Genomic DNA, 14,286 nt, shown 5'->3' on the forward strand with positions numbered 1-14,286 from the left:
GTAAATGAATCAGCTGCTCCAAGTATGAAGTTTGCAATCTACAGGTGATACACTGAACCACAAACCAAACTACATTGAATATATTGAGCAAAACCATCTAACCTCTAGTGAAGAGGTTTTCTTATCTCTTCATGGAATCAACAGTGTTAGCCAATTTTTGCATGTCTTCTTTCCTTCCTCCTTTCATTGAATTCTCTTGAAAGACTGAAGAACACCTTATTATGTACTCTATTTTTTCCTAACCAATTACTAACTCCTTTAACTTGTTCAGGTAATTTCAGTCCCAGAGACACATCTCCATGTGCAATCATTATAATTATGCTTCCTTGAAGACACTCAATATTCTAAAATTGAAACAGCAACTGTTGTCTGTTTTGTCAACCCACCAACAAACTGGCAAAAGAGGTTAGGTGGGAGGCCAGACCCCAAAATGTCACTGAGCCCTATCAGACATGAGACACTCAACTGTTCAACTCTTGCTACATTAAGACTCGAAGAGACCAGCCAGTGCTATTCCGATCAAAGCCAAAGACATTTTAAAACTGGATTTATGGGCTTTCTGCTCTAGTCTCAGAGAAGAGTGCAAGCTTTAGATGAAACTCCCCCTTGATCAGACTGGCTAAAGGAAAATCTTCAACACTTGCTGCTGTTCACCTCATCATGTTAGACACTGGTGGCATTCACCCTTGCAAAAGGAAGAAGTGGTGTCAGGCTCAAAATCATTGGGTAATTAAGAGCTCTGTGCTGATGCAAGGGTGTCCTGCCACAATATGACTTGGAGAAGCTGTCACATCAGGCCTTGTTTGTGAGGAGGTGGCAACCCTCTCAGCAGCATCAGTAAATGTAGTATTGATGTGGTATCTTTGACTGACACTTGATTCAGGTGAACTGCCAGATAATGTCAGTAGCAATCATAGCTCTACCACAATATTAAGGAATAGAGATCATTTTCATAAGAACATTTTTAGGCATATGTCTTCATGAGGTTTTGCCTATCCTGTTTAGATGGTATTCAAAAGGAAATTATTATAGATGGTGATACAAAATGAAAGTTCTCTTTCACTGTCATTATATAAAAATCTTTACATTTGATTATGTCTTCAAGTTTCTCACACTTTAATAGAAATGTTTATGATTTTGTTCAGAAATCAGACATGCATTTTAATTTTTATGAAATAAATTTTTGAAAATATATTTCTGCAATTGAGCACCTTTAATCCCCTCTGCAATCAAATTTAACTTTTGGCTTCATAGAGGGCTTTCTATTTATATATAGACTATTCAGTTAATTAAAATGCATGGATTTGCTGCAAGGAAATCAGGAACCAGAAGAAAGCAGTGATTGATGTCAACCTTGATGACAACCATCTCCTCTATCTTCATGTTAGAAAAACAACAGAAGAAAGAGAAGTGAAATTGCATTGTTAACATCAAAACACTAAATCTGGCGATAAATAATTTTTCCATTTCTTGTTTATTCCTAGGGAGAATAAAGGGAAAGAAGCTAATGCATCTGTATCAGGTCCAATAGAAAAAATGCAAAAATTAATTGCAAACCAATACAGCAGTTAGCTTATCCATCTGTCTCTGGAAAACACACAATCCTGATTCACCTATTGCAGCTACTTGTAAAGCTGATTTATTGAAATCCTTGAAGAATTGTCTGTGAACATGTCACAGCATTGAAGTTGTAAGGGGGTTTCCATATTTCCTTCATTGTGGGCTGAGAAAAAAAAATTCTTCAGTTCCCTAAAATCATAAACCTTCTACACCTCAGTCAGCATTCACAAGTGGAGGTTTCCTGCATGTAGAATAATCAGACACTGACACAAGTTCCTCAGAGGGACCAGACCTCCAGCATTCAAAATGGAGTCTCCTTTTCCTCCCATGGCAACTTTTTCCTGTAGTTCTGCGCTCCAGAATAGAGCTCATTTGATCAAAAGTAAGCAGCCAAAATCACTGTATTATTACTACTAAAAAAAACTACCACCACCACCACCACCACCAACATAACAATAACAAAAAAATCCCCTAAAAACAAACAAACAAACAAACCTCCAACCTAATTTCTATTCAAAATCTAGTAAAGAAATATGCAAATGAACATAATTTCCAAGGCAGAGGAGATATTTGTCATCTGAAAAAATATATTGTAAAGAATCTTCCTAAAGTTTACAATGTCTTTATAAAGTTGCATCTAAATTTTTCTAAATAATAATGTGCTGGAACAAAGGCAGTGATTTCTTAAGTTATCCCTGTCCAGAAAAACACTGATTTTTTGGTTTTTTGAACAGGCTGTTGAACATATGGTTAATTTTAAACACAGATGGAATTAAGCATGTGCTTCAGTTCTTTTCTGAGTCAGAAGTAAAAATTTAAGACCATAGCTATGTAATACTTTGCCATGCTACAGCAGATTCAACTAAAATGTTGCCATTATATTCTTTCATATGATTTCAATATCCTGCTTGAGCAGAGGGGGTTGGATTAGATGACCTCCAGAGGTCCTTTTCAACCTCAGACATTCTGTGATGCTGTGAACATTGTGGAGATGAAAGTATGTTAGTTATATACTTATCCATTGTGTAAGGAATATAAACCATTCTCATTGTTTATGTAAATAGTAAAAAAAAAAAAATATTAAAAGGCAAATGTGTCATTTGGATCATTCATTCTTCTTTATTGAGCTTTGATGAAAAACAGTCCATTTGAAATATTTCCAGCAACCATTTCAATTCCAAATGCTCAATACAAAAACTTGGTATCAGAGTTCAAACATATAAAGTTACACCTCATTATAATTTAATATTTAACAGCACTAATCATTTCTGATTTTTCATAATTAAGTTTACAAAAATAATGTTACATTTATAAAATAAATCAGCTTTTCCCAATAAATTACAGTGGTGTTCTTATTCAAAAATGTAATATATCATACAAAATAGACAACAGCTTTTTGTCAGATAAAATACTAAAGTATATTTTTCTTCCAGTACATTTTGGCAGTGTGTGGAAACATTTTATTGTACACTTGATATCTAAAGTTCACTGTGAAAAATAAACTAAGCTATTATGCACATCTCTTATATAAGGCAAGGGTGGCCAGCTTGGGGACTGATCTTTATTTCCGATTATGCTTTTTGTCAGACCAATACTTCTGTGTTTATGCAACTGACTTCATTTATCTGACACAGTAAATTCATGCAGATCCACCTAGAGTCCAACACTCTTTCTATGGCAAGTACACAAAAGTGAGCCAAATCAGTAAACTTTTGGGCTGCTCAGTATCTCTCACACTTGTTTTACCTTTGTGTATCACTGTAAAGCATTGGTGGCCAACTTGTAAAAATAGCACAGTCCGGATACCCTTAAAGTTAGTGGCAAAACTTCAGAACCTTATTCTGTCATGAAAACTCATACTAAAAGGAACTTGTAAAAAGAGAAATGCATTAATAAAAAACAAACAGTAAACAGCAAAAAGAAAAAAGGATCTAAAAAGCAAAAGGCAAACATTAATAGCTACTGTATACAGACTTTACAAAAGCAACTACTTTAAAATAACAAAGAAGCACAGTGTCTGCCTCGTGGTAGGTGCATTCTCATTAAAGCCTTTTGAATGTTCAGGTCAGCTCAGCATTTACTGTGTTTTGTAGGCATTTCCTGCCTACAAAAGTGTATTTGAAGAATCATTCCAGATTGTTTGAGCAACTTTTATAAGCCAAGGGAGTAACTGCACCATCTCTGGATGCTGTGATTAATGAAGGTGTCTGGTTCAGGATGAAGGATGAATCTGTTCATCTGTTTATTCATTCAGGATGAATTCTTCACCTTGAAGAATTTCTGACTCCACTATGTTTTCTCTTTGCAATAGTTTAGCAAACTGCAATATTATTATCTCTTTTTTTCTGTTTCTCTCTTACATATCTTCTGGTAGAAAGTCTACCTTAAAGTACTAAATCACTGCTGTCTGGAATAAATAAAATGTGCAAAGTGGTGATTTGCTTATGATACTAGTATTGTATGACAAACTTATCACTTCATATATCACAAAAGATTACTTTCACAAATTGTAACTGAGTAGTATAAATGCCCCAAGTGAGCATGTCACCACATCCACTTTGTGCAAATTCACAGAGGGTCCAAATCCAGATGGGTTGTTATGGACTCCAGACACAAAGCTTAGTCAGTGTTGGATCCCCAGACTGAAAGAGGAGGAAGAGGTGGAGAAAGGGGCTCATCACAGAAAACCAAGTCATACCACACTTCTGAAAACTCTTAAAAATTGAGAGGATGAGTATGTGAATTGAGAAGGTATGCTGTCTTCTGGCTTGAAATACCATGACTCAAACCAGGAAAACCTGGAGCTGAATTCAGGCACATTTGCCACTGCAATTAGTAAGTCATACCTCTCCAAACACAGAGCTACTATATTCATTACAATTTTTCTGTAGGTGAATTTTAGTGATTGCTGAAACGTGCATTTACCACCCAGTTAGACCAATAAACACAATGGCTACTCCTACACTAGTAAACCAAACATCACAAAATATACTCCAGCCCTGAGGTCAAATGACATGGTCCTAGTTATACCTCATTGCAGTTACAACTTCCTTGTGAGGGCATGAGGAGGGGCAGGCACTGATTTCTTCTCTCTGGTGACCAAGGACAGGACCCAAGGGAATGGCCTGAAGTTGTGTCAGGGGAGGTTTAGGTTTGATAATAGGAAAAGGTTCTTCACCCAGACAGTGACTGGGCACTGGAACAGTGCCCAGGGAAATGGTCACAGAAAAGCCTGACAGAGTTCAAGAAGCATTTGGACAACCCTTTCAGGCATGTAGTGTGACTCTTGGGGATTGTGCAAGGCCAGGAGTTGGACTCAATGATTTTTGTGGGTCCCTTCCAACTCTGCTTATTCTGGGGTTCTGTGATACTCTCTGTACCCCTAAAGAGAAGGGCTGAAAGAACCTGAAAAGTGTCCCTAGACTGGCCTAATTCCCAATGTGTGCCCATAAATTTTTTAGGAATGTATTAATTAGTTCAGCCCGAAAAAGCCTACCAGTTCTTGTTCTAAGTATTTATCAATATAAATGCTTCAGCCCTGGCCAATTGACTATATATAGACATAATATCTATAGATGTTCTATATATAGATTTTTAAAAAGTCCTCAAGCATATTCACCCAGGCAGGCCTTCTGCTTCATACAAACTCTTAAGCAGGGAGGATTCAATGGTTTTGTTGAAATTTTACTTGAAAGAGATGGTCCTTTCAAATCAGGATTTTTTAAAATAGCTAGGGTTTTCTGTCCATTAAGTATGTTTTCCTTTTTTTTTTTTTTTTTCTATTAATGTGCTTTTTTGGTAGCCTAATGTTCTACTATTAGTGTAATCTTGGCTTTTGCTTGAATAACCCACCTTTTCATGTCTACAATTCACAGCTAAACAAGCACTAACCAGTTCCATTATGATGAAAAAAATTATATACACATCTAAAACAATAATATTAAGACAACAACTAAAACAGAAAATAAAAACACGAATCTGTGCACTTATAAGATCTAAAAAATAATATCTACCTCTATACATATTTGTCAGACTGCAGTGTCCACAGTTACAGTTGTATGCAGTAGTCAGAACAGCATTACTTTCCAAATCATGAGGTGTTTTAAGGAACACCCACTTAGTAGTGGCTGCTGAGGAAATAATTTCCCTTTATCAACCTGAGATTTTAAATGTGCAAGTGTTCTACTAATCTTTCTAGTGCATGAAAAGGAAGGGAAGGAAGGATAAGACAGAGACAGAGATAAAAATAGTATCACAATGGTTTTTGTTTCAAAATAGATTGCTGTGCAATGACTGAAGCCTGATTTGAAGACATTTTGTATTCTTGCCCAGAGCCTTGTGGAGGGGAAGGCAATGGAGTTTCTGGAGTTGCTGAAAAAAAACATAGAAATAATTACATATTTTTATAGCCTGGTCTACTCTACATATACACACTACTGCAATGAAAGGGAGTCTTGTTGCATGCTTGGGAAAGGGAGTGCCTTGACATGCTAGGGAAACAGGATATTTTAATGATCAGAATTTTTAGTTTATTAAAGATTGTGCATGTAAAAACAATGATATATCAGAATGGTGCTGAACTTTTAAAATTAAAATAAACTCAGGTCAAAGTCTATTACTTAACACCATTTATATACATACATTTTTAATGCACAATTATTTTAATTTAAGAATGATGATTAAATAGCACTATGAACACTGACAGGCCACCGTTCTAATTAGTATTTTAAAATGAAACAGTGAAACGTTATGACAGAAGGTTAACATGTAATTACTTACGTATCTGTTCTGTGTGTACAGGAGCAGACATTGAACCTATGAGGACAGTCTGGCCAGTTAATGGATCTTGGGCTAAGTGAGGATGCATTGGATGATGCAGATGACTGGCATCATTAGAAGTACCTGCAAAAATAACATGATCATATATCAATGCAAAAGAGCATGTTGTTGCCAGTGACTTATACTTCAGTAATTACATTTCCACAGAGTAAATATTTTGATTGGCAATTTGAATAATTGCCTCTGGGTATTCATTAAACAATTTAAGAAGACTTCAAGCATATTAAGCACTGTGTTTATTTTCACTGTTTTGACTGCAATAACAGTGTGTTTCATGAAATATTTCTAAGGATTCTTTCATCTGCCTAGAGAATTGTAGGACAACCCAGTAGTTACTGAGAAGTAAATAGCAAAATCTGTCATTGTAGGACTAAGTTAACAAGATGAACTGCCAAGACAAGAATGCTTTAGTTAACAATTACACAACACAAAGCTCAGCTAGTGAATCAGAGTGGTATCTTAGATGAGGATTCCTTCAACATCCCAATATGTTAAATTCAACATAATACAAGACGGTAAATTTAACAAATTGTTATCTTACCTCCCAGTAACATTTCCTGAAGCAAACTGTCAATTTTAACAATTCCAAATAATTTCACCAATTGTATCTGTTCAATCATTTGCCAAGTGATGCTTTGGAGTGTAGGCAGTAGAAGAAGAAGTTCTCCAAATCTTCCTCTGGAGTCATACTGACGGTCATTAATATAATCCTCTAAACTGATTTGGACTTGGAATCGCATATTCTTAATTTTCAGTGGATTACTCAAGCCTTTTGCATCTTAAAAAATGACAAAAAATTAAAGTCAGGGCATATTAAAAATGGGAGAAGCATCATACTGTTTTTCATTTTATTCTTTTCCATTCAGCTAGATAACATGAACAGATGCTACATTAACAAAAATTACTTTCAATACAATCACATGTAAAACAATTGAGAGATATTTTTGTGAAAATACCTGGATCAAAAAACACAATTGCTTTCAAGCAAGCATATTCATTGTCATCTATTTGAATTTCCTGGAAGGGGCGAACTAATTCATCCAGAATCCGATTTGCCACTCGGCAGATCTCTATTTCAGTGCTGTTGCGATGAATTATGTAATTGTTGCCTGAGAAAGAAAGAATACCAACATATGAATTGATACAAACATTTTGAGGTAACATACTAAATGAAGCCAATTTTCGAAAGTACATTTCATATTCCTTGATCAAGTTAATAATTTTTTTAAGCAATAACTCTCCCTTGTATCACACACAACTTTCCTTTGCAAACAGAGTATATGTGCAAATTATAGCTGTCACCCAGTAAATAATTGGTACATATACGTATGTATGTATACATATATATAAGTATGCCAACATATAGTTACTGACTGGTCCATAGAACCAAAGCTGGTACTTGAATGTACAAGTATGAACCAAGTAGACCTTTATGTTTAAATAACTGGTAAATATACTAACAAATTGATCTTAAAATGTCTTCTGCCCTGATTAAAATAACATATCCCAAGCTGAATGACAAGGATTTGTCAACAGACAACAGGAGATGCTGGAAATGCTTTTTTCTTCTAATGGATATTTCTGTTATTCCTAATAAAATTTAGTAGCATTGTAAAATTTTCAGTTAGGAATTAATTTTACCTAGAGTTTTTTGGGTTTTGGGGGTGTTTTTACATATCCATTTGGAGGTCTCCACTATGGCCCAACACTAGTAATATCGTGGAGTTTTCAGAAGCCACCATGTAGTTTTTAAAAGAAAAGATGGTAATTATATCACAAAAGATCCACGTCAAAATGACCCATAGAACAGATGCCTGCCTCCAAGTATCAAAATTAAGCCTAGATGCCTCAAATTGTTTCTTCTTTTGGCATATCTGCTGATGCCTATGATATATAATTTTCTTACTATTATTTTATAATTTTTCTTATTGACTTATTATTAATCCAAATAAAATTTAATTTTTTTGTTTGTTTCTGTTAATTTTGTTAGTGAAACAGTATCTAGGGAAATAACTACCTTAAGGAAGCCATTTGTACAGCTTTTATCTTGAAAAGATTGATGGGGAGAGAAATATCTTCAGACCACACCCTTCTTGTCCTTTTAATGTTTTAATTTGTGTAAAAATAAATTCAAGCTAATTTAGAGCTATGAAAAGGCAGGCCCATAGAAGAAGGAGGACAAGTAGTAGAAAATGTCCTTGTACCACACCACCAATGAAGAGACAAGTCTGAGTCCATATTCCATATAGTTTTGCCTCACATCAAAAATCCTGTCCAAGACAACCAACAGACTTTCTCAGGAAACAGCCTCAGTGCTGACCATGTCAAATGAGACCCTTTTTGGCAGAGTACACTTCAAAGTGGCAGAGCACTGTGTCACACGAGGTTAACGAATGCTTCTCCCCATCACTCTCCACACAGGCACACATCTCATCTGGCAACTGGGCCTCCCTGTTGCATGAACTGGAAGACATGCTTCCATCAGCGACAACATCCTCTTCCCTGACAGCCGTGTTCCCTTTATATAAGCCAGCCTAGGAGCCATTTCAGCTGACCAAGAATATGCTCCTGCAGACGTGCCTTGTCACTGTGCCATGGATGCATCCATCTGCATGTGGCAAGGACAGCAGGAATGATGTTTCTGTGGTGGCCATGTGGGGACTGTCGAGGAAGCAGTGAGAGGGGCCTTGGGAAAGTGAACTGCAGGACACAGGCTATCTAATATTTTATCCAGTGGAGTCTTCTCTGAGTCTGAAGGACTCCTGAGAAAGCTCCAGAAAAATGGTTTTCATGAAGACTGAAAGTAGTACATGTGCAACAGGTTGGCTGCGCCTTTCCTAAGCAAAGGGGTTTTTACAACGTTTTTGTGATGTTGTTGTTTTGTTCCATTGTTTTTCATGGGAAAAGGTGCAGAAAGAACAATAATGTTAGGAGGTGATTGCCAGGAACTCCCTTAAATTGTGATTTCTGCTATCCAATAGACCTTTAGGTGTATTAACCCTCATGAAACCATCCACCCGCTTTTGCTAAAACAGGCACATGACGTGTCATTAATAGCAATTTAGCATTTACAGAATGTATTGTTGTGATTGTGCCAGAACAGTTGCCCCACTTAAATGACTACATCGTTGCTAATGTACTATAACATCATCATCAGTAAGTAAAAGAAAACCAATATTTACCTAGAAGTAAAATGTCCTTATATGGCATGGACCTTTTTGCTGCTCCAAGCAACAGGTGCTCCCCAGCATGTGCTCTTAGAAGGGCAACCTCATGAAAAAAACAGCAGACTCATTAGATGATAAAGCAGTAAGTTTCAATATAAGCAAAATAAAAGAGGATAGATATTACTGTATGTCAGGTACATGTTTAAGACTGTTAAGATTCCAATGTAAAATGTAAAGAGAATGTAAAAATCTTAACACCATAAAAACAGCACTTCCTAATTAAACTGTCATCCTCAGTCACTTCAGGCATTCTGTCTAAATTTTAAACATCAGGGTCTGCAAAATACTTCTCAATAAATATAGTACCTGCATTTATTTCCTAGTGTGTATTCCCTTGACAAAGTTTTCTCTGGCATCTTAAGCTGACAATAACGACTCCAGTGGGCTGGAATGAACTGTTACAATAAATTTGGTTCTATCAGTGTCTCATTTTTCTCTTGAACCAAAAATTTATGTGGCACTTAAAAGAGCTTTTCCCCAACAAACCCAGATATGCTAACAGAGCCACTATTGTCCACAAAGAGGGATCCCAATTAGTACTGGGAAGGAACTTGTGTTTATTAATTTATTCTTTGTCACCTATTTACCTTCCTCTGGTTTTAATGTCTGCTTGAAATTTCAGCAATGCCCTTTATTTCCTCAAGAAATTGATTTCTTGACAAGTAATTCTAATCCAAGCCAATCACTGTAGGAGAGATAGAAAGGTACACAGCACCTGGGTAATTCTTATCTGTTAAGACTTTTCAGGTTCTCAGTAGAGTTACCTTAGCTGCTTTGGTCTTTTCTATGTTTTGTAAATCAGGCTGACTCCCAGATCAGAAATCATTTTTTCAAAACCAGATGTGCATTTTATAACTGAATGCACAATGCCCTTTAGAAACTGGCTATCATAAATGAAAAAGTGGCATTTTTTTATCTCTCAACATCTTTGTCCCTACTTTTCCAAGGTATTTAAGGTTTCAGAGTATTTCCCAACATGTACTCTTCAAGCACAGTAGGGGTGTTTTCAGCTTATCATTCTAAACTGACACTTTATTTTTTTAAATGCAAACATGAACATTTTAAGGATATTTGATACCTTCTCTTTTCCTCCATGCTATTTTAATAAAAGCAGCAATATTTTTTTTGCTTGCTTTTGTTGCTCTTGTGTAGCAATGGCATTTGAAATTCTCTTTCACATAAACAGAGTTTTAACTTATTTGAGTATGTTGAGCTTGTGCACATATGTGCTCTGTGGGTCGGCAAAGACATCATTTAACTCCTTTTTTGGGGAGTCTCATGTGGCCTGAAACACATCCATATTCCTGAGGAATGATATAAGAGGGAATGATTCAGTTCAAAACTAAAGATGACCTAATACTTGCAGGATTTTGTTGAAAAACTGAGGGACTGAAGAAGCAAAAAGAAGGATTAAAACAATTCCAGTTAAGAGAGTGATTTTTGAGATGAATCAGATTTTGGTGTGGAATCAAAAGATTCCAAGCAATGAATTCATCTCCTGAGGCTGCTTGTCAGAGAACTGATCTTCACAATGTGGAGATAACTGGTCCTGGATTTGCCAGCACAACCTACTCTGAAAGCCAGTGATATATCAGGATATATTACAGATGTGATGATAGATCAGACCTCTGTCATAAAAACCCTGATGAATTTTCAAGATTTTGTGGTTTTTTCCCTTATATTTATTATATACAGTATAATTTTAATACATTGCATTGTATGAAAAATTATTTGCTATGCATTGATAACAGTATGTTTGGAATTGTTTGAGATTTTAAATGCTTTTGGTTTTTGCAAGTAGAGAAGACTTCCTTCAAATTAAATAATATGCTCTCTTTAACCATATTATAATGAAAGGTCAACATGAAATAAATATTTTTTAATGTCAGAAAAAAGTTCTGCTTCCAAAACACTACAGAAAGAACAAAACACTTAAAGACATGCTGCTTTGCTGCTTCTTTTTGTTCATGTCTTTTCTGTTGTGATGGTGTTATTTAAAAACTTTAAAAAAAATAAATTAAGAGGGTGGGTTAGCTCTATTTGTTCAGACAGAAAAGAATGAATGCTTCATCATGACATTTAAATATCACAAGAATCAGAGTTTTTTCCTTTGGTCCCCTCTTATACCTGGTCATCAAGTGGTAGTTCACAGAAGCCTGGAATATATTTAGCCCATTCCACCAGGACTAAAAGTTGTTGCTTCATAGATTCACAGACATCACTAATACCAGCAATTTTCTTAACATTTACATCAGTACTAGCACCAGGACTTGAGATTGAGATCTGGCCATAATGAGAGAAAAAATGAAAAAACGTTAAATTTCATATAATTTCATTTTTATTGGTTAACAGCATATTTAAGAAAAAATCACAGCAGTAATTGTAGATACTCTTGAGAAATTCCTTGACCATATGGAGCATTACCCTGCATGTAAATTATAATTTTTTCTTTCTCATTATTACCTGTTGCATTGCAATATGATAGAACTTTAATTAATTATATCATGATACAGTATTTTCTCATTCCAAAATACTATTTTTAAACATACTAGAACTCTTTTCATTTGTAGAAGGGAGGCGCTTTGGGTTTTTTTTTCCTTTAAAATGGTTGACATTTACCTCATTTCAGAAAAAAAGGAGAGCTCATAGCAGCATGCAGTAATATTAAGGGATAGAGATATTAAGAGAAAGAGAATGATAAAGGGGTAGCATGTTCTTCTAGTGTAAAGATAAGTATCATTAACTTTAGAAGGTAAAACAGGGGTTTTAGTGCCTGGAGGAGAATGGTTTGTAATGATGAAGCAGCGGTATAGGCAGAGGCCTGAGATGTTTCAGAGGAAATGTAAAGGATATGAGTGTGCATTAGACCACCTGCAGGGAACAGTGCTCTGTGAAATGGCAAGAGAGCAATATCTTTCTGAGCCTGAAGCTGGGGCACTTCTACTGAGCCAAATCCTGATATTCTTAATGACTTTTCAAGGAAAGGAACAAAACCAGGCTTTCTCTAAAGTCAGGCGGGAAAGTCAACTTAAGAGAAAGCCAAACCCAGGAAGGTAAGGTCAGTTTATAGTTGCTATCATACTAAGGAAGCAAAACGAAAAAGGAAGCAGAAAAGAGAAAAAAAAAGGGAAAAAGGAAACAACAACAACAACAACAACAACAACAACAAATTTAAAAGGAAGATGAAGGAAAAGGAAAAGGTAAAAAAGGAAAACAAAAAAATCTCTGTACAAGGCCTATGAAACTGACTTTCCCTTTATGTTTTATTACCAAAATCATACTTGGGAAATTATGTAGAATGATTATCTTCCTCAGGAAAAGAAATCAACTGTTTGGTCTTCCAATACCACATTCCTACACTTTTCAGGATGGTGGAATGTATTTAGGTTGACTCCTACAAGCTCCCCTTCATTCATATATCCATGTTAAACCTCACAGTGGGATCTGTGGTGAAGTCCCTTATCCTTGGGTGGTCAAAGGAGCTATACTTGTGAACTAAAGCTCTGTGCTTCCTACATAATTCAGTAGTGTAAAACACTGAAAACAGCTCAGATATTTATGTCAGTTAACCAGCTGAACATTAGTTCTCTGGGAAATACAGCAGCTAGGCAGGTGAAAAATTCCTCAGACACATAATTGAAAGGCTATCATGTAGGAAAAAGGTTAGCAGTATTGCCTCTTTGTAGACAGAGAATGTGTGAAATCCATTCTATAATCATGAAGCCATTTCTGGCATCTCCTCTACAAAAAGGAGTTTGAAAATACTGATATTCATTCAGGTGAGAGCTACCAGAGTGATTCAGTCTAGAAAACCTTTAGTACAGAAAGACAGTAAAGAAATTCAATACATTTCATTTTTTTTTTCCAGAAGAGTAAAAGGGGCTTGATCATGATTCAAAGGTACAAAGAAGAGATTTCTGATAGTAGGTCTATCTGTTCTATCTGAAAATGATACTAACCATTAGAAGATAATACAAGAAGGTAAAGAAGAGGTAGTTTGTTTAACTGCTAGACATACTGACTCATGAAGTTAATACATTGTCCTTCCCTTAATATATTTTAATCAAAGCTGTGCATATTTATAAATTATATCTCATATTACAAACTACAGTCTCTACCCTGAAACTGCTTGGTCAACTTCTGCTGGGGATTCCCATGGAGTTCATTACGAACACCTGGGATTGCATCTCTTGACAAGGATATGAAGCTATGAACTTTCAAATTTCAACTTCTCTATTGCTTTAACCTGCCTCTCATTTATGGGGTGCAACACAGGACTCACTGATTTGATAGAATCATAGACTAGCACAGGTTAGCAGGGACCTTGAAAGATCATCTAATCCAACCTTTTATAGGAAATGAATCCTAGAGATTGTCTAGCAGCCTGTCCAATTGCATCTTGAAAATCTTCAGTGATGAAGACTCCACCAAATCCCTGGAAAAGCTGCTCCAGTAATTACTTGTTCTCACCATAAAAAAATTCTTTCTTATATTGAGGTGAAATCTTTCCCAGTGCAACTTGTACCCATTAATGAGTTGATGAACATGACAATATAATAACTGTATCCCAGTTGTTCTGTAAGCCCTCAGGGACAGATGCCTTTACTCATATGAGAGTCCAGCATGCCCTTTTCATATTTCATACATAATCCTAGTAACC

At 35.8% G+C, this 14,286-nt stretch overlaps 1 protein-coding gene across 5 annotated transcripts in view; it reads right to left on the reverse strand.

The window, feature by feature from the left end:
- Nucleotides 1-2,656: 2,656 nt before the first annotated feature.
- The window catches only part of HNF4G (hepatocyte nuclear factor 4 gamma), a 62,053-nt gene continuing 50,423 nt past the window's right edge, over nt 2,657-14,286 (reverse strand). For 4 of the 5 annotated variants that reach the window (XM_086884361.1, XM_086884370.1, XM_086884381.1 and 1 more), the window contains 6 exons: nt 11,754-11,909; nt 9,582-9,669; nt 7,356-7,508; nt 6,941-7,177; nt 6,340-6,462; nt 2,657-5,931 (listed from right to left, as the gene is read on the reverse strand). In XM_086884361.1, coding sequence (XP_086740487.1) covers nt 5,813-5,931; nt 6,340-6,462; nt 6,941-7,177; nt 7,356-7,508; nt 9,582-9,669; nt 11,754-11,909 — 876 coding nt within the window. In that variant the 3' untranslated portion in view covers nt 2,657-5,812. The remainder of the gene's footprint in view (nt 5,932-6,339; nt 6,463-6,940; nt 7,178-7,355; nt 7,509-9,581; nt 9,670-11,753; nt 11,910-14,286) is intronic. The other variant, XR_015285517.1, reaches the window with a different exon arrangement.

Source organism: Cyanistes caeruleus, chromosome 1, assembly GCF_971803275.1.
Source record: "Cyanistes caeruleus chromosome 1, bCyaCae1.hap1.1, whole genome shotgun sequence".
Taxonomy (NCBI): Eukaryota; Metazoa; Chordata; class Aves; order Passeriformes; family Paridae; genus Cyanistes; species Cyanistes caeruleus.